The sequence below is a fragment of the Cetorhinus maximus genome, unplaced genomic scaffold (assembly GCF_964194155.1).
Source record: "Cetorhinus maximus unplaced genomic scaffold, sCetMax3.hap1.1 HAP1_SCAFFOLD_833, whole genome shotgun sequence".
Classification (NCBI taxonomy): domain Eukaryota; kingdom Metazoa; phylum Chordata; class Chondrichthyes; order Lamniformes; family Cetorhinidae; genus Cetorhinus; species Cetorhinus maximus.
The window spans coordinates 20,302-45,097 of record NW_027596775.1 but is presented as its reverse complement, the minus strand read 5'-3'; the positions used below and the strand labels follow the sequence as shown (position 1 = coordinate 45,097).

At 51.4% G+C, this 24,796-nt stretch overlaps 1 protein-coding gene across 1 annotated transcript in view; it reads right to left on the bottom strand.

Moving 5' to 3' along the window:
• Positions 1-2,571: 2,571 nt before the first annotated feature.
• Positions 2,572-24,796, bottom strand: part of LOC144674857 (uncharacterized) — a 28,700-nt gene continuing 6,475 nt past the window's right edge. Inside the window, exon 2 of the mRNA XM_078536027.1 lies at positions 2,572-4,029. Within this exon, the coding sequence (XP_078392153.1) occupies positions 2,707-3,558 (852 nt within the window). The 5' untranslated portion in view covers positions 3,559-4,029 and the 3' untranslated portion in view covers positions 2,572-2,706. The remainder of the gene's footprint in view (positions 4,030-24,796) is intronic.

Here is a 24,796-nt window from a genome sequence, read left to right as displayed (position 1 = left end):
GATCAGCTCGGTAGTGAGAAATGATCTTGGTTTAGAGGATCAAAATGTAGAATCAGTTTGGGTCAAGATAAGAAATAGCAAAGGAAAGAAGTCACTTGTGGGAGTAGTTTATAGGTCCCCTGACAGTAGCTGTATAAATCAAAAACAAATGGGGGCTGGTTAAGAAAGATACTGCAATAGTCATGAGAGTTTTTGTTCTTCAGATAGATTGCACACAGCATATTGGCAAAAGTAACTTGGAGGATGAGTTTATAGAGTGTCATCCGGACAGTTTCTTGGAACAATACGTCCTGAAACCAACCAGAGAACAGGCTATTTTAGACCTGGTAGCCATGCTAATGTGTAATAAGGCAGGATTAATTAATGACTGCATAGTAAAGAATCATCTAGGTAAGAGTGATCATAACATGATGGAATTTCACATTCAGTTTGAGGGTCAGAAATTTGGTTCTGAAACTAATGACATAAACTTAAATAAAGGCAAGTGCAAGGTTACGAAGACAGAGATGGCTAAAGTGGAATGGGAAAATAGGTTGAACAGTAAAACAGTAGAGGTGTTGTTCAATGTGTGTCAGGGAGAGAAGGCAGGAATTTTAAGCTTCCTGAGAAGAAAAACGACGAGTCTATCGGGGCAGTAGTTAACTGAATAATCAGTTATGGGACTCAGTAAAGTGATCAGTTTAGCAGAGGTGCTTGAGTTTAGGGAGCTCATTTGTTGGCTCTGCAGTTGAAGAAACAGCGAGCTGAGAGAGTGGGGATTTTTTTGCCGGGGGGGGGGGGGGTGTCTCAGGGAGGAATACGAGTTGGGTGAGAAGCATCAAGCAAATGCTGAGGAATTCACTGGAAGAAAACCGACTGCAACTGTGCCAGCCCCAAGCGAGAAGCCTTTGTGTCAAGCTAGTGGTAAACTCTTCCCAGGATTGTGCGACTGTAAAGATGTCGCTCGGGTAAAGGAATAGCGGGAATTTGAATCGTCTTCTTGTGCGTGTATCGAGATCTTTCCAACCTTTATTGTTTGCCTGTAATATAGTTCACTTTTCTTGTTTAAAAAAATTATTTTATTCTTTGCATTAAAAGTTCATCAGCAGACTCCAGTGAATTTGTTCAGTAGTTTTCCTCCATGGTTTCCAAAAAAAAAACATTAGGCTCTACCGAGCCAGGTTTCGCTCTGGGATCTGACTTGGCCAGTATTGAAATCAGCTGGGACCGTAACACTGCAGGGCCAGCGGTTGTAATCTTCCAAACTTCCCTCGGTTCTGAAAAGGTCCCAGTGGATTGGAAAACTGCAAACATTACACCACCATTCCAGAAAGCAAGCAACTATAGGCCAGTCAGTCTAACATGCATCATTGGGAAAATGCTGGAATCTATTAGCAAGGAGGCAGTAGAGGGACATTTGAAAATCATAATATAATTGGGCACAGTCAACATGGTTTTGTGAAAGGGAAATCGTGTTTGACTAATCTATTAAGAGTTCTTTGAGGATGATGTAACAAGTGCGTTGGATAAAGGGGAGCCAGTAGATGTGGTGTATTTGGATTTCCAAAAGGCATTCAAGAAGATGCCACATAAAAGGTTACTGCACAAGAGCTCACAGTGTTGGGGATGGTACATTAACATGGATAGAGCATTGGCTAACTGACAGGAAACAGAGAGTCGGGATAAACGGGCCATGTTCAGGGTGGCAAAACTGTAACCAATGGAATGACTTAGGTGAAGGGACCAACTGTATTGTAGCCAGATTCGCCAATGATAGGTTGGTAAAGCAAGTTGTGAGGAGGCTACAGAGAGTCTGCAAAGGGATATAGATAGGTTACATGAGTGGTCAAAATACTGGCATATTAGAATGGCAAATGGGATGTTGGCCTTTATTGCAAGGTGGATGGAGTACAAAAGTAGGGAAGTGTTATTGTAGCTGTACAGGGTATTGGTGAGGCCGAACCTGGAGTACAGTGTACAGTTTTGGTCTCCTTACTTAAGGAAGGATATACTTTACATTGGAAGCAGTTCAGAGAAAGTTCACGAAGCTGATTCCTGGGATGAAGTGGGGTTTGTCTTATGGGGAAAGGTTGAGCAGGTTGGGCCGGTACCCACTGGAGTTTAGAAGAGTGAGAGGGGATCTTATTGAAACAGATAAGACCCTGGGGGGGTGGCGGTGGTGCTTGATAGGGTGGATGCTGAGAGGATGTTCCCCCTTCCCTCACCACCCTTGGGGGGATCTAGAACTAAGGGGCACAGTTTAAAAATTAGGGGGTCCCCCATTGAAGACGGAGGTGAGGAGGAATTTAATCTCTCAGAGGGTCATTAACCTCTGGAATTCTCTTGCCCAGTGAACAGTGGAGGCAGGGTCATTGAATACATTCAAGGCGGAGTTAGACAGGTTTTTGATCGACAAGGGAGTCAAGGGTTAGGGGGGACTGGCGGGAAAGTGCAGTCGAGGCATGATCTCATTGAAGGGCGGAGCAGGCTTGATGGGTTGAATGGCCGGGACTCCTGCTCCTACTGCTTATGATCTTGTGACCTAGTCGCCTCTTATCACGAAGGCATCAAGGAACTCGACGCAATGTGTGTTGAAAGGGAGCTGATTTATTACATGGGTATCCAGGTTATTAAACCCCAGGCCAGGGATGGGAGAGTATTAGTCCTGGATTGTGATTAACAGCAGCAGTAACAGCAGAATTCAACACCCCTACCCACCCCGCCCAGTCACGTGTGAGCACACCGGTGATTCAGCAGGTAGGACGAGCGAGTGAATCTCTTGCCACAGGTGGTGCAGGGGAACGGCCTCTCCCCGGTGTGAACCCGCTGGTGCGTCAGCAGGTTGGAGGAGCGGGAGAAGCCCCTCCCGCACACCGGGCAGGTGAAGGGCCTCTCCCCGGTGTGCGTGCGCTGGTGGGTCTGCAGGGCGGAGGGCTGGGTGAACCCCTTCCCGCACACGGGGCAGGCGAAGGGCCTCTCGTCGGCGTGGAGCCGGCGGTGGGACAGCAGGTGGGAGGAGCGGGTGAAGCCCTTCCCGCAGGCGGCGCAGGTGAAGGGCCGCTCCGCCGCGTGGACGTACCGGTGCGTGGTCAGGTTGGAGGACTGGCTGAAGCCCTTCCCGCACTCGGAGCAGGTGAAGGGCCTCTCCCCGGTGTGGACCCGCTGGTGCCGCAGCAGGTGGGACGAGCGGGTGAAGCCCTTCCCGCACTCGGGGCAGCCGAAGGGCCGCTCGCCGGTGTGGACCCGCCGGTGGGTCCTCAGGCTGGACGCGCGGGTGAACCGCTCCCCGCACTCGGGGCAGCCGAAGGGCCGCTCGCCGGTGTGGGCCCGCCGGTGGGTCCTCAGGCTGGACGCGCGGGTGAAGGCCTCGCCGCACTCGGGGCAGGCGAAGGGCCGCTCGCCGGTGCGGACCCGCCGGGCGAGCCCCTCCCCGCGCACGGAGCAGGCGAACGGCCTCCCCCTGCCACGGAGCCTGCAGCCCGGGGCACCCCCCGCGAGTCTCCCTGCACAGTCGGTGCAGGCGAACGGCTCCCGGTCGGCATAGTCCGGCTGCTTTATCATCAGCGGGGGCGAAACCATCCGCGCTCTCTCTCTCTCGCGCGCACACACACACGCGCAAAACGAGCACTGTCTCTCCCCCCCCGGTTCGGGCCTCCTCGTCTCTCTCTCGCCAGGTTCGGCAACCAGTCGGCGCCTCGTCCGTCCGCACGGGGGGACACGTGTCCGGTCTCTCTCCCCCCCTCCCCCCAGCCGTGAACGGCGTGACGTTTGTTGTTTCGGTCGCTCCGCGTAACCGGTCGAAGTTCTGCCGGTAGCCAGAAGCGCTCTCGCTCAAGGGTGTGGGGGTGTGTGTTGTTGGGGGTGGGGGGTCTCGGTGCTTTTCCAGTCCCCCTGACGTTCAAGGTCTTCTGAAGCCGGCAGGACGCAGAAACATCCCTCCTTCTGGATTCGAAGGCCGGCGGTATTCGGGGTCCCGGTGAATCGGGCGCCTCCGTCGGGCCTTGTGCGGTTTGAGGTTTCCGTCTGTGAGGCTCCCCCTTCTCATATATCCTGTGAAAGGGGTTCGCAAAAATCGCCAGCGTCAGTGCAGGGCAGAAATTCGGAACGGACAAGTCTAACGTCGTGGGGACATTCTTCCCCCCACCTCCCGTCTCTCCTAAACTGTAAACCACAACCCCACTCTGTTGCCTGGGATGAAACATTTAAGTTATGAAGAGAGGGTTGGATAGACTTGGGTTGTTTTCGTTGAAGCAGAGAAGACTGAGGGACGACCTGATCGAGGTGTACAAGATTATGAGGGGCATGGACAGGGTGCATAGGGAGTAGCTGTTCTCCTTAGTTGAAGGGTCAGTCACGAGGGGGACGCAAGTTCAAGGTGAGGGGCAGGAGGTTTAGGGGGGGTGGATGTGAGGAAAAGCCTTTTTACCCAGAGGGTGGTGAGGATCTGGAATGCGATGCCTGGGAGGGTGGTGGAGGTGGGTTGCCTCACATCCCTTTAAAAAATACCTGGATGAGCACTCGGCACGTCCTAACATTCAAGGCTATGGGGCCGAGTGCTGGTAAATGGGATTAGGTAGGTCGGTCAGGTGTTTCTCACGTGTCGGTGCAGACTCGATGGGCCGAAGGGCCTCTTCTGCACTGTGATCCTGTGATATCATTTTATTCCCACGTCCTCCTCTCTCTCTCTCTCGCCTCCTCGGTCAAATTGAGACTCGCCCACATCCATTGGACTTTGGAACTCTGCCTCGGAAGGCACTGAATGTTTTTAAGGCGGAGGTAGATAGATCTTGTCCGGCGAGGGAATCGAAGGTTATCGGTGGGTGGGGGTGTAGATGGGAATGCGGTACTCGAAACGCAACAGGGTCGGAGCAGGATCGAGGGGCCGAGCGGCCCACTTCCGAAGTTCCCATCTCCCTCCCTACGGTTTGGGGTTCCCTCGGGAGGTTTCACGCGTTACCTCCTTTGAATCTGCTGGCTAGCACTCGGGGTGCTGTTCCTCCTCCTTCTGGGTCACTGGTCCCCTGTGCGAAACGTCACAGGGGCCTCCGGAGTCAGGCAGCGCGGTGCCAGGGCTACCGTGTCGTGTCCGCCGCCGCTCTGGCCGCCCAGGAGGCCACCCTGCGGAGCACCCACCCGGGCGCTCAGAGGGATTTGGGTGCGCTCATACAAGGAGGGCAGAAAGTTCGCATTTGCAGGTGCCGCCAGCGTTTAGGAAGGCAAATGACACGTCGGCCTTTATGGCAAGGGGGATTGGAGCGCAGGAATAAAGAGGTCTCGCTGCAATTGGGAGCTGCTGGTGGCGCAGTGGTCTTGTCACTGACTAGCATTCCAGAGACCCAAGGTGTTGCTCTGGGGAAATCCCACCACCACCACGTCAGATGGTGAAATTTAAATTCAACTAACAAAAAAAAAAATCAATCTGGAATTAAAACGAAACCATTGTCGTAAAAACCCCATCGGGTTCACTCATCCCCTTCAGGGAAGGAAGTCTGCCGTCCTTACCTGGTCTGTGTGACCCCAGAACCAGTGGTTGACCCTGAACAGGGGCAAGTAGGGACGGGCAATAAATGCTAGGCCTAGCCAGCGACGCCCCACGTCCCGTGAACGAATAAAGAAAAAAGTTGTAGAGGGTTTTGGTGAGACCACATCTGGAATCCCAGAGCAGCTGTACGGGCTCGAAATGTTAACTCTGTCTCTCTCTCCACCGACGCTGCTGGACCTGCTGAGCTTTTCCAGCGTTTTCTGCTTTTATTTCAGGCTTCCAGCACCTGCAGTATTTTGTTTTTATCCGGAGCGCGCTGTGCGGTTTTGGCCTCCACGTTGAAGGAAGGATATACTCGCGGTACAAGCAAAGGTTCACTCAATCAGTCCTCGGGATGAGGGGGATGTGGAGGTGGGGAGGAGGGGGATTGTCCTGCGATGAGAGGCTGAGTAAAACCGGGCTCGGATTCTCCGGGAATCGAGGAGAACGAGAGGCGACCTGGTCGGGAGCTACGTGGTTCTGAAGGGGGGGGTTCGACAAGGCGGACGCCCAGAGATCGTTCTCCGGCTGGTCCCGGGGAATCTAAAACACCCGGGATGGGGGGAGGGAGGGAGGGAGGTGAGGGGCAGAGTCTCGGGATGACGGGGCGGCCATTTTGGGGACTGACATGAGGAGAAATTTCTTCACTCGGAGGGTTTGTGAATCTTCCACCCCGGCGGTGGGGGGGGGGGGGTGGTGTGTGTGTGTGTGTGGTTAGTTGCGGACGCTCCCCGGCGCTGAAGACATTCGAGGCCGGGACGGACAGATTCCCGGGCTCACGAGAGAAATCGAGGGATACGGGGAGCGGGCGGGGGAACGGGAGTCAAAGTCCCTACCCAACCCCCCCACAAGGTCAGCCATGATCGCAGGGGCAAGAGGAGAGGGAGAGGTTGGACAGACTGGGCTTGTTTCCACTGGAGTTTAGCAGAGTGAGGGGCGATTTGATTGGAGTTTACAAGACCCTGAACGGCCTCGACAAGACGGATGTGGGTGAGTCCAGAACGGTGGGGGGGGGTGTGGTCACTGTTTTAAAATTAGGGGAGGGGTGGCCTTTTTAGGACGGAGATGAGGAGAAATGTTTTCTCTCTCTGAGAGGGTTGTGCGACTTTGGAGGTCTCAGCCTCAGGAGGCGGGGTTTCAGCCTCACGGGGGCGGGGGTCTCAGCCTCAGGAGGCGGGGGTCTCAGCCTCAGGAGGCGGGGGTCTCAGCCTCAGGAGGCGGGGGTCTCAGCCTCAGGAGGCGGGGGTCTCAGCCTCAGGAGGCGGGGGTCTCAGCCTCAGGAGGCGGGGGTCTCAGCCTCAGGAGGCGGGGTCGCTGAATATTTTTAAGGCGGAGGTAGATAGATCCTTGTTCGGGGAGGAAATCAAAGGTAATTTGGGGGGGGGGGGGGGGGGGGGGGGGGGGTAGATGGGAACGTGGAACTCGAAACACAAGCAGACCAGCCGCCATCTTATCGAACGGCGGAGCAGGGCTCGAGGGGCCGAGTGGCCTACCCCTGTTCCTATTGGGTAAGTCCCCATGTCCACTCAGGCGGGGAAATCGGGGAGCTTTCGGATCCGAAAGAGGGAACCACGGAACTGGAAGAGAGGTGACGGCACAGAAAGAGGCCACTCAGCCCATCGCGCCTGCGCTGGCCGAGAAAGGAAAAACGTTTAAAAACGAGCCGCCGAAGTCCTAGCCCCACCTTCCAGCTCCCGGTCCGTAACCCTGCAGGTTAACAGCGCTTCAGATGCAGATCCAGGGGCCTACTCAGCGAGTCCAGCGTTTCGGCCTCAAACACCGGCTCAGCCAGCGAATTCCACACACTCACAAAACTCTGGCTGAAGAGGATTTCCCTCACGTCCCCCCCTAATCCTTCTACCGATCACCTTAAATCTACGTTCCCCACATCCCCGCCCACGGTAACTGACCCTTCCGCCAACGGGAATCAAGTCCTTCCTGTCTATCCCATCGATTGCTTTGTAATCTTGTACGCCTCAAACAGGTGACCACCACCCCCGCCCCCTCAGCCTCCTCTGTTCCAAGGAAAACATGCCCCATCCGACCCAATCTCTCCCTGGACGCTGCAGTTTTCCAGATCCCGTGCTTGTTGGGAGACACAGATCGGTGGGTATCTGGACACGAAGGGGGGAACCATCTGGCTGTGGCTGAACTGAAACATTGCACAGATTTCACGAGGGATAAAGAAATAATTCAATAGGCGAATAGGACATTGTCCGTTAGCCACTGCGACCCTGTGTTACTGACTGTATCTGTACTGATGTTAATCCAGCTCCCTCACACTGTCACTCAGTAACCCCTCTCCCCCCCAGCACCCTGTGTTACTGACTGTATCTGTACTGATGTTAATCCAGCTCCCGCACACTGTCACTCAGTAACCCCTCTCCCCCCCAGCACCCTGTGTTACTCGATGTATCTGTACTGATGTTAATCCAGCTCCCGCACACTGTCACTCAGTAACCCCTCTCCCCCAGCACCCTGTGTTACTGACTGTATCTGTACTGATGTTAATCCAGCTCCCTCACACCGTCACACAGTAACCCCTCTCCCCCCCAGAACCCTGTGTTACTGACTGTATCTGTACTGATGTTAATCCAGATCCCTGACACTGTCACTCAGTAACCCCTCTCCCCCCCAGAACCCTGTGTTACTGACTGTATCTGTACTGATGTTAATCCAGATCCCTGACACTGTCACTCAGTAACCCCTCTCCCCCAGCACCCTGTGTTACTGACTGTATCTGTACTGATGTTAATCCAGCTCCCTCACACCGTCACACAGTAACCCCTCTCCCCCCCAGAACCCTGTGTTACTGACTGTATCTGTACTGATGTTAATCCAGATCCCTGACACTGTCACTCAGTAACCCCTCTCCCCCCCAGAACCCTGTGTTACTGACTGTATCTGTACTGATGTTAATCCAGATCCCTGACACTGTCACTCAGTAACCCCTCTCCCTCCCAGCACCCTGTGTTATTGATTGCACCTGTACTGATGCTAATCCAGCTCCCTCATACTGTAACTCAGTAAGACCGCGCCCCGCAGCACCCTGTGTTACAGACTGTATCGTCACTGTTGTTAATCCAGCTCCTTCACACTGTCACTTAATAACCCCTCTCCCCCCAGCACCCTGTGTTACTGTCTGTATCTGTACTGATGTTAATCCAGCTCCCCCACTGTCACTCAGTAACCCCTCTCCCCCCCACAACACCCTGTGTTACTGACTGTATCTGTACTGATGTTAATCCAGCTCCCTCACACTGTCACTCAGTGACTCCTCTCCCCCCAGTGCCCTGTGTTACTGACTGTATCTGTACTAATGATAATCCAGCTCCCTCACACTGTCACTCATTAACCCTCTCGCCCCTCAGCACCCTGCGTTACTGACTGTATCTGTACTGATGCCAATCCAGCTCCCTCACTCTGTCACTCAGTAACCCCGCTCTCCACAATCACCCTGTGTTACTGACAGTATCTGTACTGATGTTAATCCAGCTCACTCACACTGTCACTGAGTAACCCCTCGCCCCACAAGCACACTCTTACTGACTGTATCTGTATTGATGTTAATCCAGCTCCCTCATTGTCACTCATTAACCCTCTCCCCCCTCAGCACCCTGTGTTACTGACTGTATCTTTACTGATGTTAATCCAGCGCACTCACTCGGTCACACAATAACCTCTCTCCCACCCAGCACCCTGTGTTACTGGCTGTATCTGTACTGATGTTAATCCAGCTCCCTCACACTGTCACTCAGTAACCCCTCTCCCCCCAGCGCCCTGTGTTACTGACTGTTCTGTACTGATGTTAATCTAGCTCACTCACACTGTCACTCAGTAACCCCTCACCGCCCCGCAGCACCCCGTGTTACTGACTGAATCTGTACTGATGCTAAAATAGCTCCCTCACACTGTCACTCAGTGACCCCTCTCTCCACAAGCACCTTGTGTTACTGACTGTATCTGTATTGATGTTAATCCAGCTCACTCACACTGTCACTCAGTAACCCCTCTCCCCCCTCGCACCCGGTGTTACTGACTTTATCTGTACTGATGTTAATCCAGCTCCCTCACACTGTCACTCAGTAACCCCTCTCCCCCCAGCACCCTGTGTTACTGACTGTATCTGTACTGACGTTAATCCAGCTCCCTGACACTGTCACTCAGTAACCCCTCTCCGCCCAGCAGCACCCTGTGTTACTGACACTATCTCTACTGTTGTTAATCCTGCTCCCATACACCGTCACTCAGTAACACCTCTCTCCCCAGCACCCTGTGTTACTGACTGTATCGTTACTATTGTTAATCCAGCTCCTTCACACTGTCACTGAGTAACACCTCTCCCCCCCAGCACCCTGTGTTACTGACTGTATCGTTACTGATGTTAATCCAGCGCCATCACTCGGTCACTCAGTAACCCCTGTCCCACCCGCCTCCCTGTGTTACTGACTGTATCTGTACTGATGTTAATCCAGCTCCCTTACACTGTCACTCAGTAACCCCTGTCCCCCCAGCACCCTGTGTTACTGACTGTATCTGTGCTGATGTTAATCCAGCTCCCTGACACTGTCACTCAGTAACCCCTCTCCCCCAGCACCCTGTGTTACTGACTGTATCTGTACTGATGTTAATCCAGCTCCCTCACACTGCCACTCATTAGCCCTCTCTCCCCTCAGCATCCTGTGTTACTGACTGTATCTGTACTGATGTTAATCCAGCTCCCTTACACTGTCACTCAGTAACCCCTGTCCCCCCAGCACCCTGTGTTACAGACTGTATCAGTATTGATGTTAATCCAACGCCCTCACTTGGTCACTCAGTAACCCCTCTCCCAGCAGCACCCTGTGTTACTGACTGTATCTGTACTGTTGTTAATCCAGCTCACTCACACTGTCACTCATTAACCCTCTCCCCCCTAAGAGCCCTGTGTAAATGACTGTATCTGTACTGATGTTAATCCCGCTCCCTCACACTGTCATTTAGTAACCACTCTCTTCACAAGCACCCTGAATTACTGATTGTAACTGTATTGATGTTAATCCAGCTCCCACACTGTCACTCAGTAAACCCTCTCTCCCCAGCACCCTGTGTTACTGATTGTATCTGTATTGATGTTAATCCAGCTCCCACACTGTCACTCAGTAACCCCTCTCCCCCCAGCACCCTGTATTACTGACTGTATCTGTATTGATGTTAATCCAGATCCCTGACACTGCCACTCAGTAACTATTCTCCCCCCAGTGCCCTGTGTTACTGACTGTATCTGTACAAATATTAATCCAGCTACCTCACACTGTCACTCAGTAACCCCTCTCCCACCCAGCACCCTGTGTTACTGACTGTATCTGTACTAATGTTAATCCAGATCCCTCACACTGTCACTCAGTAACCACTCTCCCCCACAGCACCCTGTGTTACTGACAGTATCTGTACTGATGTTAATCCAGATCCTTCACACTGTCACTCAGTAACCCCTCTCCCCCCCCCAGCACCCTGTGTTACTGACTGTATCTGTACTGATGATAATCCAGCTCTCTCACTGTCACTCAGTAAACACTCTCCCCCCCCAGGACCCTGTGTTACTGACTGTATCTGTACTGATGTTAATCCAGATCCCTGATACTTTCAGTCAGTAACCCCTCTCCCACCAGCACCGTGTTATTGACTGTTCTGTACTGATGATAATCTAGCTCAATCACACTGTCACTCAGTAATGCCTCACCGCCCCGCAGCACCCTGTATTACTGACTGTATCTGTACCGATGCTAAAATAGCTCCCTCACACTGTCACTCAGTGACCCCTCTCTCCACAAGCACCCGGTGTTACTGACTTTATCTGGACAGATGTTAATCCAGAACCGTGACAGCGCCACTCAGTGACTTCTCACCCCCCAGTGCCCTGTGTTACTGACTGTATCTGTACTAATGTTAATCAAGCTCACTCACACTGTCACTCATTAACCCTCTCCCCCCAGCGCCCTGTGTTACTGACTGTTCTGTACTGATATTAATCCAGCTCCTTCACACTGTCACTGAGTAACACCTCTCCCCCCAGCACCCTGTGTTACTGACTGTATCGTTACCGATGTTAATCCAGCGCCATCACTCGGTCACTCAGTAACCCCTCTCCCACCCGCCTACGTGTTACTGACTGTATCTGTACTGATGTTAATCCAGCTCCCTTACACTGTCACTCAGTAACCCCTCTCCCCCAGCACCCTGTGTTACTGACTGTATCTGTACTGATGTTAATCCAGCTCCCTGACACTGTCACTCAGTAACCCCTCTCCCCCAGCACCCTGTGTTACTGACTGTATCTGTACTGATGTTAATCCAGCTCCCACACTGTCACTCAGTAAACCCTCTGCCCCCAGCACCCTGTGTTACTGACTGTATCTCTACAGATGTTAACCCAGATCCCACACACTGTCACTCAATAACCCCTCTCCCACCCAGCACCCTATGTTACTGACTGTATCTGTACTGATGTTAATCCAGATCCCTCACACTGTCACTCAGTAACCCCTCTCCCCCCAGCAACCTGTGTTACTGACTGTTACTGTACTGATGTTAATCCAGCTCCCTCACACTGTCACTCATTAACCCTCACTCCCCTCAGCACCCTGTGTAACTGACTGTATCTGTACTGATGCCAATCCAGCTCCCTCACACTGTCACTCAGTAACCCCTCTCTCCATAAGCACCCTGTGTTACTGACTGTATCTGTACTGATGATAATCCAGCTCCCCCACTGTCACTCAGTAAACACACTCCCCCCAGCACCCTGTGTTACTGACTGGATCTGTACTGATGTTAATCCAGCTCCTTCACAACGTCACTCAGTAACCCCTCTCCACCCCAGCACCCTGTGTTACTGACTGTATCTGTCCTGATGCTAATCCAGCTCCCTCACACTGTCACTCAGAAAGACTTCTCCCCGCAGCACCCTGAGTTACAGACTGTATCAGTACTGATGTTAATCCAGCGCCCTCACTCGGTCACTCAGTAACCCCTCTCCCCCCCCAGCACCCTGTCTTACTGACTGTATCTGTACTGTTGTTAATCCAGCTCACTCACACTGTCACTCATCAACCCTCTCCCGCCTCAGCGCCCTGTGTAACTAACTGTATCTGTACTGATGTTAATCCCGCTCCCTCACACTGTCACTTAGTAACCACTCTCTCCACAAGCACCCTGAATTACTGATTGTATCTGTACTGATGTTAATCCAGATGCCTCACACTGTCACTCAGTAACCCCTCTCCCCCCAGCAACCGGTGTTACTGACTGTATCTGTACTGATGTTAATCCAGCTCCCTCACTGTCACTCAGTAACCCCTCTCCCCAGCACCCTGTGCTACTAACTGTATCTGTATTGATGTTAATCCAGATCCCTGACACTGCCACTCAGTAACTACTCTCCCCCCAGTGCCCTGTGTTACTGATTGTATCTGTACAAATAATAATCCAGCTCCATCACACTGTCACTCAGTAACCCCTCTCCCACCCAGCATCCTGTGTTACTGACTGTATCTGAACTGATGTTAATCCAGATCCCTCACACTGTCACTCAGTAACCCCTCTCCCCCCCAGCACCCTGTGTTACTGACAGTATCTGTACTGATGTTAATCCTCATCCTTCACACTGTCAGTCAGTAACCCCTCTCCCCCAATCACCCTGTGTTACTGACTGTATCTGTACTGATGTTAATCCAGATCCTTCACACTGTCAGTCAGTAACCCCTCTCCCCCCAGCACCCTGTGTTACTGACTGTATCTGTACTGTTGTTAATCCAGCTCACTCACACTGTCACTCATTAACCCTCTCCCTCCTCAGTGCCCTGTGTAACTGACTGTATCTGTACTGATATTAATCCCGCTCCCTCACACTGTCACTTAGCAACCACTCGCTCCACAAGCACCCTGTGTTACTGACTGTATCTGTACTGATGTTAATCCAGCTCTCACACTGTCACTCAGTAAACCCTTCTGCCCCCAGCACCCTGTGTTACTGACTGTATCTGTACTGATGTTAATCCAGCTCCCTCACTGTCACTCAGTAACCCCTCTCACCCCAGCACCCTGTGTTACTGACTGTATCTGTACTGATGTTAATCCAGCTCCCTCACTGTCACTCAGTAACCCCTCTCCCCCCAGCACCCTGTCTTACTGACTGTATCTGTACTGTTGTTCATCCAGCTCACTCACACTGTCACTCAGTAACCCCTCTCCCGCCTCAGCACCCTGTCTTACTGACTGTATCTGTACTGATGTTAATCCCGCTCCCTCACACTGTCACTTAGTAACCACTCTCTCCACAAGCACCCTGAATTACTGATTGTATCTGTACTGATGTTAATCCAGATCCTTCACACTGTCACTCAGTAACCCCTCTCCCCCCCCCAGCACCCTGTGTTACTGACTGTATCTGTACTGATGATAATCCAGCTCTCTCACTGTCACTCAGTAAACACTCTCCCCCCCCAGGACCCTGTGTTACTGACTGTATCTGTACTGATGTTAATCCAGATCCCTGATACTTTCAGTCAGTAACCCCTCTCCCACCAGCACCGTGTTATTGACTGTTCTGTACTGATGATAATCTAGCTCAATCACACTGTCACTCAGTAATGCCTCACCGCCCCGCAGCACCCTGTATTACTGACTGTATCTGTACCGATGCTAAAATAGCTCCCTCACACTGTCACTCAGTGACCCCTCTCTCCACAAGCACCCGGTGTTACTGACTTTATCTGGACAGATGTTAATCCAGAACCGTGACAGCGCCACTCAGTGACTTCTCACCCCCCAGTGCCCTGTGTTACTGACTGTATCTGTACTAATGTTAATCAAGCTCACTCACACTGTCACTCATTAACCCTCTCCCCCCAGCGCCCTGTGTTACTGACTGTTCTGTACTGATATTAATCCAGCTCCTTCACACTGTCACTGAGTAACACCTCTCCCCCCAGCACCCTGTGTTACTGACTGTATCGTTACCGATGTTAATCCAGCGCCATCACTCGGTCACTAAGTAACCCCTCTCCCACCCGCCTCCGTGTTACTGACTGTATCTGTACTGATGTTAATCCAGCTCCCTTACACTGTCACTCAGTAACCCCTCTCCCACCCGCCTCCGTGTTACTGACTGTATCTGTACTGATGTTAATCCAGCTCCCTTACACTGTCACTCAGTAACCCCTCTCCCCCAGCACCCTGTGTTACTGACTGTATCTGTACTGATGTTAATCCAGCTCCCTGACACTGTCACTCAGTAACCCCTCTCCCCCAGCACCCTGTGTTACTGACTGTATCTGTACTGATGTTAATCCAGCTCCCACACTGTCACTCAGTAACCCCTCTCCCCCCAGCACCCTGTGTTACTGACTGTATCTGTACTGATGTTAATCCAGATCCCTCACACTGTCACTCATTAACCCTCACTCCCCTCAGCACCCTGTGTAACTGACTGTATCTGTACTGATGCCAATCCAGCTCCCTCACACTGTCACTCAGTAACCCCTCTCTCCATAAGCACCCTGTGTTACTGACTGTATCTGTACTGATGATAATCCAGCTCCCCCACTGTCACTCAGTAAACACACTCCCCCCAGCACCCTGTGTTACTGACTGGATCTGTACTGATGTTAATCCAGCTCCCTCACACTGTCACTCAGTAACCCCTCTCCACCCCAGCACCCTGTGTTACTGACTGTATCTGTCCTGATGCTAATCCAGCTCCCTCACACTGTCACTCAGGAAGACTTCTCCCCGCAGCACCCTGAGTTACAGACTGTATCAGTACTGATGTTAATCCAGCGCCCTCACTCGGTCACTCAGTAACCCCTCTCCCCCCCCAGCACCCTGTCTTACTGACTGTATCTGTACTGTTGTTCATCCAGCTCACTCACACTGTCACTCATCAACCCTCTCCCGCCTCAGCGCCCTGTGTAACTGACTGTATCTGTACTGATGTTAATCCCGCTCCCTCACACTGTCACTTAGTAACCACTCTCTCCACAAGCACCCTGAATTACTGATTGTATCTGTACTGATGTTAATCCAGATGCCTCACACTGTCACTCAGTAACCCCTCTCCCCCCAGCAACCGGTGTTACTGACTGTATCTGTACTGATGTTAATCCAGCTCCCTCACTGTCACTCAGTAACCCCTCTCCCCCAGCACCCTGTGCTACTAACTGTATCTGTATTGATGTTAATCCAGATCCCTGACACTGCCACTCAGTAACTACTCTCAACCCAGTGCCCTGTGTTACTGATTGTATCTGTACAAATAATAATCCAGCTCCATCACACTGTCACTCAGTAACCCCTCTCCCACCCAGCATCCTGTGTTACTGACTGTATCTGAACTGATGTTAATCCAGATCCCTCACACTGTCACTCAGTAACCCCTCTCCCCCCCAGCACCCTGTGTTACTGACAGTATCTGTACTGATGTTAATCCTCATCCTTCACACTGTCAGTCAGTAACCCCTCTCCCCCAATCACCCTGTGTTACTGACTGTATCTGTACTGATGTTAATCCAGCTCCCTCACACTGCCACTCAGTAACCCTCACTGCCCTCAGCACCCTGTGTAACTGACTGTATCTGTACTGATGTTAATCCAGATCCCTCACACTGTCACTCAGTAACCCCTCTCCCCCCAGCAACCTGTGTTACTGACTGTATCTGTACTGATGTTAATCCAGATCCTTCACACTGTCAGTCAGTAACCCCTCTCCCCCCAGCACCCTGTGTTACTGACTGTATCTGTACTGTTGTTAATCCAGCTCACTCACACTGTCACTCATTAACCCTCTCCCTCCTCAGTGCCCTGTGTAACTGACTGTATCTGTACTGATATTAATCCCGCTCCCTCACACTGTCACTTAGCCACCACTCGCTCCACAAGCACCCTGTGTTACTGACTGTATCTGTACTGATGTTAATCCAGCTCCCACACTGTCACTCAGTAACCCTTCTGCCCCCAGCACCCTGTGTTACTGACTGTATCTGTACTGATGTTAATCCAGCTCCCTCACTGTCACTCAGTAACCCCTCTCACCCCAGCACCCTGTGTTACTGACTGTATCTGTACTGATGTTAATCCAGCTCCCTCACTGTCACTCAGTAACCCCTCTCCCCCCAGCACCCTGTGTTACTGACTGTATCTGTACTGATGTTAATCCAGATCGCTCACACTGTCACTCAGTAACCCCTCTCTCCCCAGCACCCTGTGTTACTGACTGTACCTGTACTGATGTTAATCCAGCTCCCTCACTGTCACTCAGTAACCCCTCTCCCCCAGCACCCTGTGCTACTGACTGTATCTGTACTGATGTTAATCTAGCTCACTCACACTGTCACTCAGTAACCCCTCTCCCCCCAGCACCCTGTGTTACTGACTGTATCAGTACTGATGTTAATCCAGCTCCCTCACACTGTCACTCAGTAACCCCTCTCCCCCCCAGCACCGTGTTACTGACTGTTCTGTACTGATGTTAATCTAGCTCACTCACACTGTCACTCAGTAAACACTCTCCGCCCCAGCACACGGTGTTACTGACTGGATCTGTACTGATGTTAATACTGCTCCTTCACAACGTCACTCAGTAACCCCTCTCCGCACCAGCACCATGTGTTACTGACTGTATCTGTCCTGATGCTAATCCAGCTCCCTCACACTGTCACTCAGTAAGACATCTCCCCCCCAGCACCCTGTTTTACTGACAGTATCTGTACTGTTGTTAATCCAGCTCACTCACACTGTCACTCATTAACCCTCTCCCCCCTCAGCGCCCTGTGCAACTGACTGTATCTGTACTGATGCTAATCCAGATCCCTCACACTGTCACTCAGTAACCCCTCTCCCCCAGCACCCTGTGCTACTGACTGTGTCTGTATTGATGTTAATCCAGATCCCTGACACTGCCACTCAGTAACTACTCTCCCCACAGTGCCCTGTGTTACTGACTGTATCTGTACAAATATTAATCCAGCTCCCTCACACTGTCACTCAGTAACCCCTCTCCCCCCAGCAGCATGTTACTGACTGTATCTGTACTGATGATAATCCAGCTCCCTCAATGTCACTCAGTAAACACTCTCCCCCCCAGCACCCTGTGTTACTGACTGTATCTGTGCTGATGTTAATCCAGATCCCTGATACTGTCAGTCAGGAACCTGTCTCCCACCAGCACCATGTTACTGACTGTTCTGTACTGATGTTAATCTAGCTCACTCACACTGTCACTCAGTGACCCCTCTCTCCACAAGCACCCTGTGTTACTGACTGTATCTGTACTGATGTTAATCCAGCTGCTTCACAACGTCACTCAGTAACCCCTCTCCGCCCCAGCACCCTGTGTTACTGACGGTATCTGTATTGATGTTAATCCAGATCCCTGACACTGCCACTCAGTAACTACTCTCCCCCCAGCACCCTGTGTTACTGACTGTATCTGTCCTGATGCTAATACAGCTCCCTCACACTGTCACTCAGTAAGACCTCTCACCGCAGCACCCTGAGTTACAGACTATATCAGTTCTGATGATAATCCAGCGCCCTCACTCGGTCACTCAGTAACCCCTCTTCCAGCAGCACACTGTGTTACTGACTGTATCTTTACTGTTGTTAATCCAGCTCACTCACACTGTCACTCAGTGACCCCTCTCTCCACAAGCACACTGTGTTACTGACTGTATCTGTACTGATGTTAACCCATCTCCGTCACAACGTCACTCACTAACCCCTCTCCGCCCCAGCACCCTGTGTTACTGACTGTATCTGTCCTGATGTTAATCCAGCTCCCTCACACTGCCACTCATTAACCCTCACTCCGCTCAGCCCCCCGTGTAACTGACTGTATCTGTACTGATGCCAATCCAGCTCCCTCACGCTGTCACTCAGTAACCCCTCTCTCCATAAACACCCTGTGTTACTGACTGTATCTGTACTGATGATAATCCAGCTCCCCCACTGTCACTCAGTAAACACTCTCCCCCCAGCACCCTGCGTTACTGACTGGATCTGTACTGATGTCAATCCAGCTCCTTCACAATGTCACTCAGTAACCCCTCTCTCCATAAGCACCCTGTGTTACTGACTGTATCTGTCCTGATGCTAATCCAGCTCCCTCACACTGTCACTCAGTAAGACCTCTCCCTGCAGCACCCTGAGTTACAGACTGTATCAGTACTGATGTTAATCCAGCGCCCTCACTCGGTCACTCAGTAACCCCTCTCCCCCCCCAGCACCCTGTCTTACTGACTGTATCTGTACTGTTGTTCATCCAGCTCACTCACACTGTCACTCATCAACCCTCTCCCGCCTCAGCGCCCTGTGTAACTGACTGTATCTGTACTGATGTTAATCCCGCTCCCTCACATTGTCACTTAGTAACCACTCTCTCCACAAGCACCCTGAATTACTGATTGTACCTGTACTGATGTTAATCCAGCTCCCTCACTGTCACTCAGTAACCCCTCACCCCCAGCGCTACTGACTGTATCTGTATTGATGTTAATCCAGATCCCTGACACTGCCACTCAGTAACTACTCTCCCCCCAGTGCCCTGTGTTACTGACTGTATCTGTACAAATATTAATCCAGCTCCCTCACACTGTCACTCAGTAACCCCTCTCCCACCCAGCACCATGTGTTACTGACTGTATCTGTACTGATGCCAATCCAGCTCCCTCACTGTCACTCAGTAAACACTCTCCCCCCCCAGCACCCTGTCTTACTGACTGTATCTGTACTGTTGTTAATCTAGCTCACTCACACTGTCACTCATTAACCTTCTCCCCCCTCAGCGCCCTGTGTAACTGACTGTATCTGTACTGATGTTAATCCCGCTCCCTCACACTGTCACTTAGTAACCACTCTCTCCACAAGCACCCTGAATTACTGATTGTAACTGTACTGATGTTAATCCAGCTCCCACACTGTCACTCAGTAAACCCTCGCCTCCCAGCACCGTGTTACTGACTGTATCTGTACTGATGTTATCCCAGATCCCACACACTGTCACTCAATAACCCCTCTCCCACCAGCACCCTGTGTTACTGACTGTATCTGTACTGATGATAATCCAGCTCCCCCACTGTCACTCAGTAAACACTCTCCCCCCAGCACCCTGTGTTACTGACTGTATCTGTCCTGATGCTAATCCAGCTCCCTCACACTGTCACTCAGTAAGACCTCTCCCTGCAGCACCCTGAGTTACAGACTGTATCAGTACTGATGTTAATCCAGCGCCCTCACTCGGTCACTCAGTAAACCATCTCCCCTCCAGCACCCTGTCTTACTGACTGTATCTGTACTGTTGTTAATCTAGCTCACTCACACTGTCACTCATTAACCCTCTCCCCCCTCAGCGCCCTGTGTAACTAACTGTATCTGTACTGATGTTAATCCCGCTCCCTCACACTGTCACTTAGTAACCACTCTCTCCACAAGCACCCTGAATTACTGATTGTATCTGTACTGATGTTAATCCAGCTCCCTCACTGTCACTCAGTAACCCCTCACCTCCCCGCAGCACCCTGTGTTACTGACTGTATCTGTACTGATGTTAATCCAGCTCCCTCACACTGTCATTCATTAACCCCTCTCCCCGCCAGCACCCTGTGTTACTGACTGTATCTGTACTGATGTTAATCCAGCTCCCACACTGTCACTCAGTAAACCCTCTCCCCGCAGCACCCTGCGTTACTGACTGTATCTGTACTGATGCCAATCCAGCTCCCTCTCATTGTCACTCAGTAACCCCTCTCTCCATGAGCACCCTGTGTTACTGACTGTATCTGTATTGATGTTAATCCAGCTCCCTCACACCGTCACTCAGTAAACCATCTCCCCCCAGCACCCTGTGTTACTGAATGTATCTGTACTGATGTTAATCCAGCTCCCTCACTGTCACTCAGTAACCCCTCTCTCCCAGCACCCTGTGCTACTGACTGTATTTGTATTGATGTTATCCCAGATCCCACACACTGTCACTCAGTAACCCCTCTCCCCCAGCAACCTGTGTTACTGACTGTATCTGTACTGATGTTAATCCAGCTCCCTCACTGTCACTCAGTAACCCCTCTCTCCCAGCACCCTGTGCTACTGACTGTATTTGTATTGATGTTAATCCAGATCCCTGACACTGCCACTCAGTAACTACTCTCCCTGCAATGCCCTGTGTTACTGACTGTATCTGTACTGATGTTAATCCAGCTCACTCACACTGTCACTCAATAACCCCTCTCCCACCCAGCACCCTGCGTTACTGACTGTATCTGTACTGATGATAATCCAGCTCCCTCACACTGTCACTCAGTAACCCCTCTCCCCTCCATCACCCTGTGTTACAGACTGTATCAGCACTAATGTTAATCCAGCGCCCCCACTCTGTCACTCAGTAACCCCTCTCCCTCCAGCACCCTGTGTTACTGACTGTATCTGTCCTGATGCTAATCCAGCTCCCTCACACTGTCACTCAATAAGACCTCTCCCCACAGCACCCTGAGTTACAGACTATATCAGTACTGATGTTAATCCAGCGCCCTCACTCGGTCACTCAGTAACCCTTCTCCCAGCAGCACACTGTGTTACTGACTGTATCTGTACTGTTGTTAATCCAGCTCACTCACACTGTCACTCAGTGACCCCTCTCTCCACAAGCACCCTGTGTTACTGACGGTGTCTGTATTGATGTTAATCCAGATCCCTGACACTGCCACTCAGTAACTACTCTCCCCACAGTGCCCTGTGTTACTGACTGTATCTGTACAAATATTAATCCAGCTCCCTCACAGTGTCACTCAGTAACCCCTCTCCCACCCAGCACCCTGTGTTACTGACTGTATCTGTGCTGATGTTAATCCAGATCTCTGATACTGTCAGTCCGTAACCCCTCTCCCACCAGCACCGTGTTACTGACTGTTCTGTACTGATGTTAATCTAGCTCACTCACACTGTCACTCAGTAACCCCTCTCCCCCAGCACCCTGTGTTACTGACTGTATCTGTACTGATGCCAATCCAGCTCCCTCACACTGTCACTCAGTAACCCCTCTCTCCATAAGCACCCTGTGTTACTGACTGTATCTGTACTGATGATAATCCAGCTCCCCTACTGTCACTCAGTAAACACTCTCCCCCCAGCACCCTGTGTTACTGACTGGATCTGTACTGATGTTAATCTAGCTCCTTCACAACGTCACTCATTAACCCCTCTCCGCCCCAGCACCCTGTGTTACTGACTGTATCTGTCCTGATGCTAATCCAGCTCCCTCACACTGTCACTTAGTAACCACTCTCTCCACAAGCACCCTGAATTACTGATTGTACCTGTACTGATGTTAATCCAGCTCCCTCACTGTCACTCAGTAACCCCTCACCCCCAGCGCTACTGACTGTATCTGTATTGATGTTAATCCAGATCCCTGACACTGCCACTCAGTAACTACTCTCCCCCAAGTGCCCTGTGTTACTGACTGTATCTGTACAAATATTAATCCAGCTCCCTCACACTGTCACTCAGTAACCCCTCTCCCACCCAGCACCATGTGTTACTGACAGTATCTGTACTGATGTTAATCCAGTTCACTCACATTGTCAGTCAGTAACCCCTCTCCCCCCAGCACCCTGTGTTACTGACTGTATCTGTACTGATGTTAATCCAGCTCCCACACTGTCACTCAATAACCCCTCTCCCCCCAGCAACCTATGTTACTGACTGTATCTGTACTGATGTTAATCCAGATCCCTCACACTGTCAGTCAGTAACCCCTCTCCCCGCAGCACCCTGAGTTACAGACTGTATCAGTACTGATGTTAATCCAGCGCCCTCACTCGGTCACTCAGTAAACCATCTCCCCTCCAGCACCCTGTCTTACTGACTGTATCTGTACTGTTGTTAATCTAGCTCACTCACACTGTCACTCATTAACCCTCTCCCCCCTCAGCGCCCTGTGTAACTAACTGTATCTGTACTGATGTTAATCCCGCTCCCTCACACTGTCACTTAGTAACCACTCTCTCCACAAGCACCCTGAATTACTGATTGTACCTGTACTGATGTTAATCCAGCTCCCTCACTGTCACTCAGTAACCCCTCACCGCCCCGCAGCACCCTGTGTTACTGATTGTAACTGGATTGATGTTAATCCAGCTCCCTCACACTGTCACTCAGTAACCCCTCTCCCCCCCAGCACCCTGTGTTACTGACTGTATCTGTACTGATGTTAATCCAGCTCCCTCACTGTCACTCAGTAAACCCTCTCCCCGCAGCACCCTGAGTTACTGACTGTATCTGTACTGATGTTAATCCAGCTCCCTCACACTGTCACTCAGTAACCCCTCTCCCCCCCAGCACCCTGTGTTACTGACTGTATCTGTACTGATGTTAATCCAGCTCCCTCACTGTCACTCAGTAAACCCTCTCCCCGCAGCACCCTGAGTTACTGACTGTATCTGTCCTGATGTTAATCCAGCTCCCTCACACTGTCACTCAGTAACCCCTCTCCCCCCCAGCACCCTGTGTTACTGACTGTATCTGTACTGATGTTAATCCAGCTCCCTCACTGTCACTCAGTAAACCCTCTCCCCGCAGCACCCTGAGTTACTGACTGTATCTGTCCTGATGTTAATCCAGCTCCCTCACACTGCCACTCATTAACCCTCTCTCCCCTCAGCACCCTGTGTAACTGACTGTATCTGTACTGATGCCAATCCAGCTCCCTCACACTGTCACTCAGTAACCCCTCTCCCCTCCATCACCCTGTGTTACAGACTGTATCAGCACTGATGTTAATCCAGCGCCCCCACTCTGTCACTCAGTAACCCCTCTCCCCCCAGCACCCTGTGTTACTGACTGTATCTGTCCTGATGCTAATCCAGCTCCCTCACACTGTCACTCAATAAGACCTCTCCCCACAGCACCCTGAGTTACAGACTATATCAGTACTGATGTTAATCCAGCGCCCTCACTCGGTCACTCAGTAACCCCTCTCCCAGCAGCACACTGTGTTACTGACTGTATCTGTACTGTTGTTAATCCAGCTCACTCACACTGTCACTCAGTGACCCCTCTCTCCACAAGCACCCTGTGTTACTGACGGTGTCTGTATTGATGTTAATCCAGATCCCTGACACTGCCACTCAGTAACTACTCTCCCCACAGTGCCCTGTGTTACTGACTGTATCTGTACAAATATTAATCCAGCTCCCTCACACTGTCACTCAGTAACCCCTCTCCCACCCAGCACCCTGTGTTACTGACTGTATCTGTGCTGATGTTAATCCAGATCTCTGATACTGTCAGTCAGTAACCCCTCTCCCACCAGCACCGTGTTACTGACTGTTCTGTACTGATGTTAATCTAGCTCACTCACACTGTCACTCAGTAACCCCTCTCCCCCAGCACCCTGTGTTACTGACTGTATCTGTACTGATGTTAATCCAGCTCCCTCACTGTCACTCAGTAACCCCTCTCCCCCCCAGCACCCTGTGTTACTGACTGTATCTGTACTGATGTTAATCCAGCTCCCTCACACTGCCACTCATTAACCCTCACTCCCCTCAGCACCCTGTGTAACTGACTGTATCTGTACTGATGCCAATCCAGCTCCCTCACACTGTCACTCAGTAACCACTCTCTCCATAAGCACCCTGTGTTACTGACTGTATCTGTACTGATGATAATCCAGCTCCCCTACTGTCACTCAGTAAACACTCTCCCCCCAGCACCCTGTGTTACTGACTGGATCTGTACTGATGTTAATCTAGCTCCTTCACAACGTCACTCATTAACCCCTCTCCGCCCCAGCACCCTGTGTTACTGACTGTATCTGTCCTGATGCTAATCCAGCTCCCTCACACTGTCACTTAGTAACCCCTCTCCCCCCAGCACCCTGTGTAACTGACTGTATCTGTACTGATGTTAATCCCGCTCCCTCACACTGTCACTCAGTAACCCCTCTCTCCACAAGCACCCTGAATTACTGATTGTACCTGTACTGATGTTAATCCAGCTCCCTCACTGTCACTCAGTAACCACTCTCCCCCCAGCAACCTGTGTTACTGACTGTATCTGTACTGATGTTAATCCAGCTCCCTCACTGTCACTCAGTAACCCCTCTCCCCCAGCACCCTGTGCTACTGACTGTATCTGTATTGATGTTAATCCAGATCCCTGACACTGCCACTCAGTAACTACTCTCCCCCCAGTGCCCTGTGTTACTGACTGTATCTGTACTGATGTTAATCCAGCTCACTCACATTGTCCGTCAGTAACCCC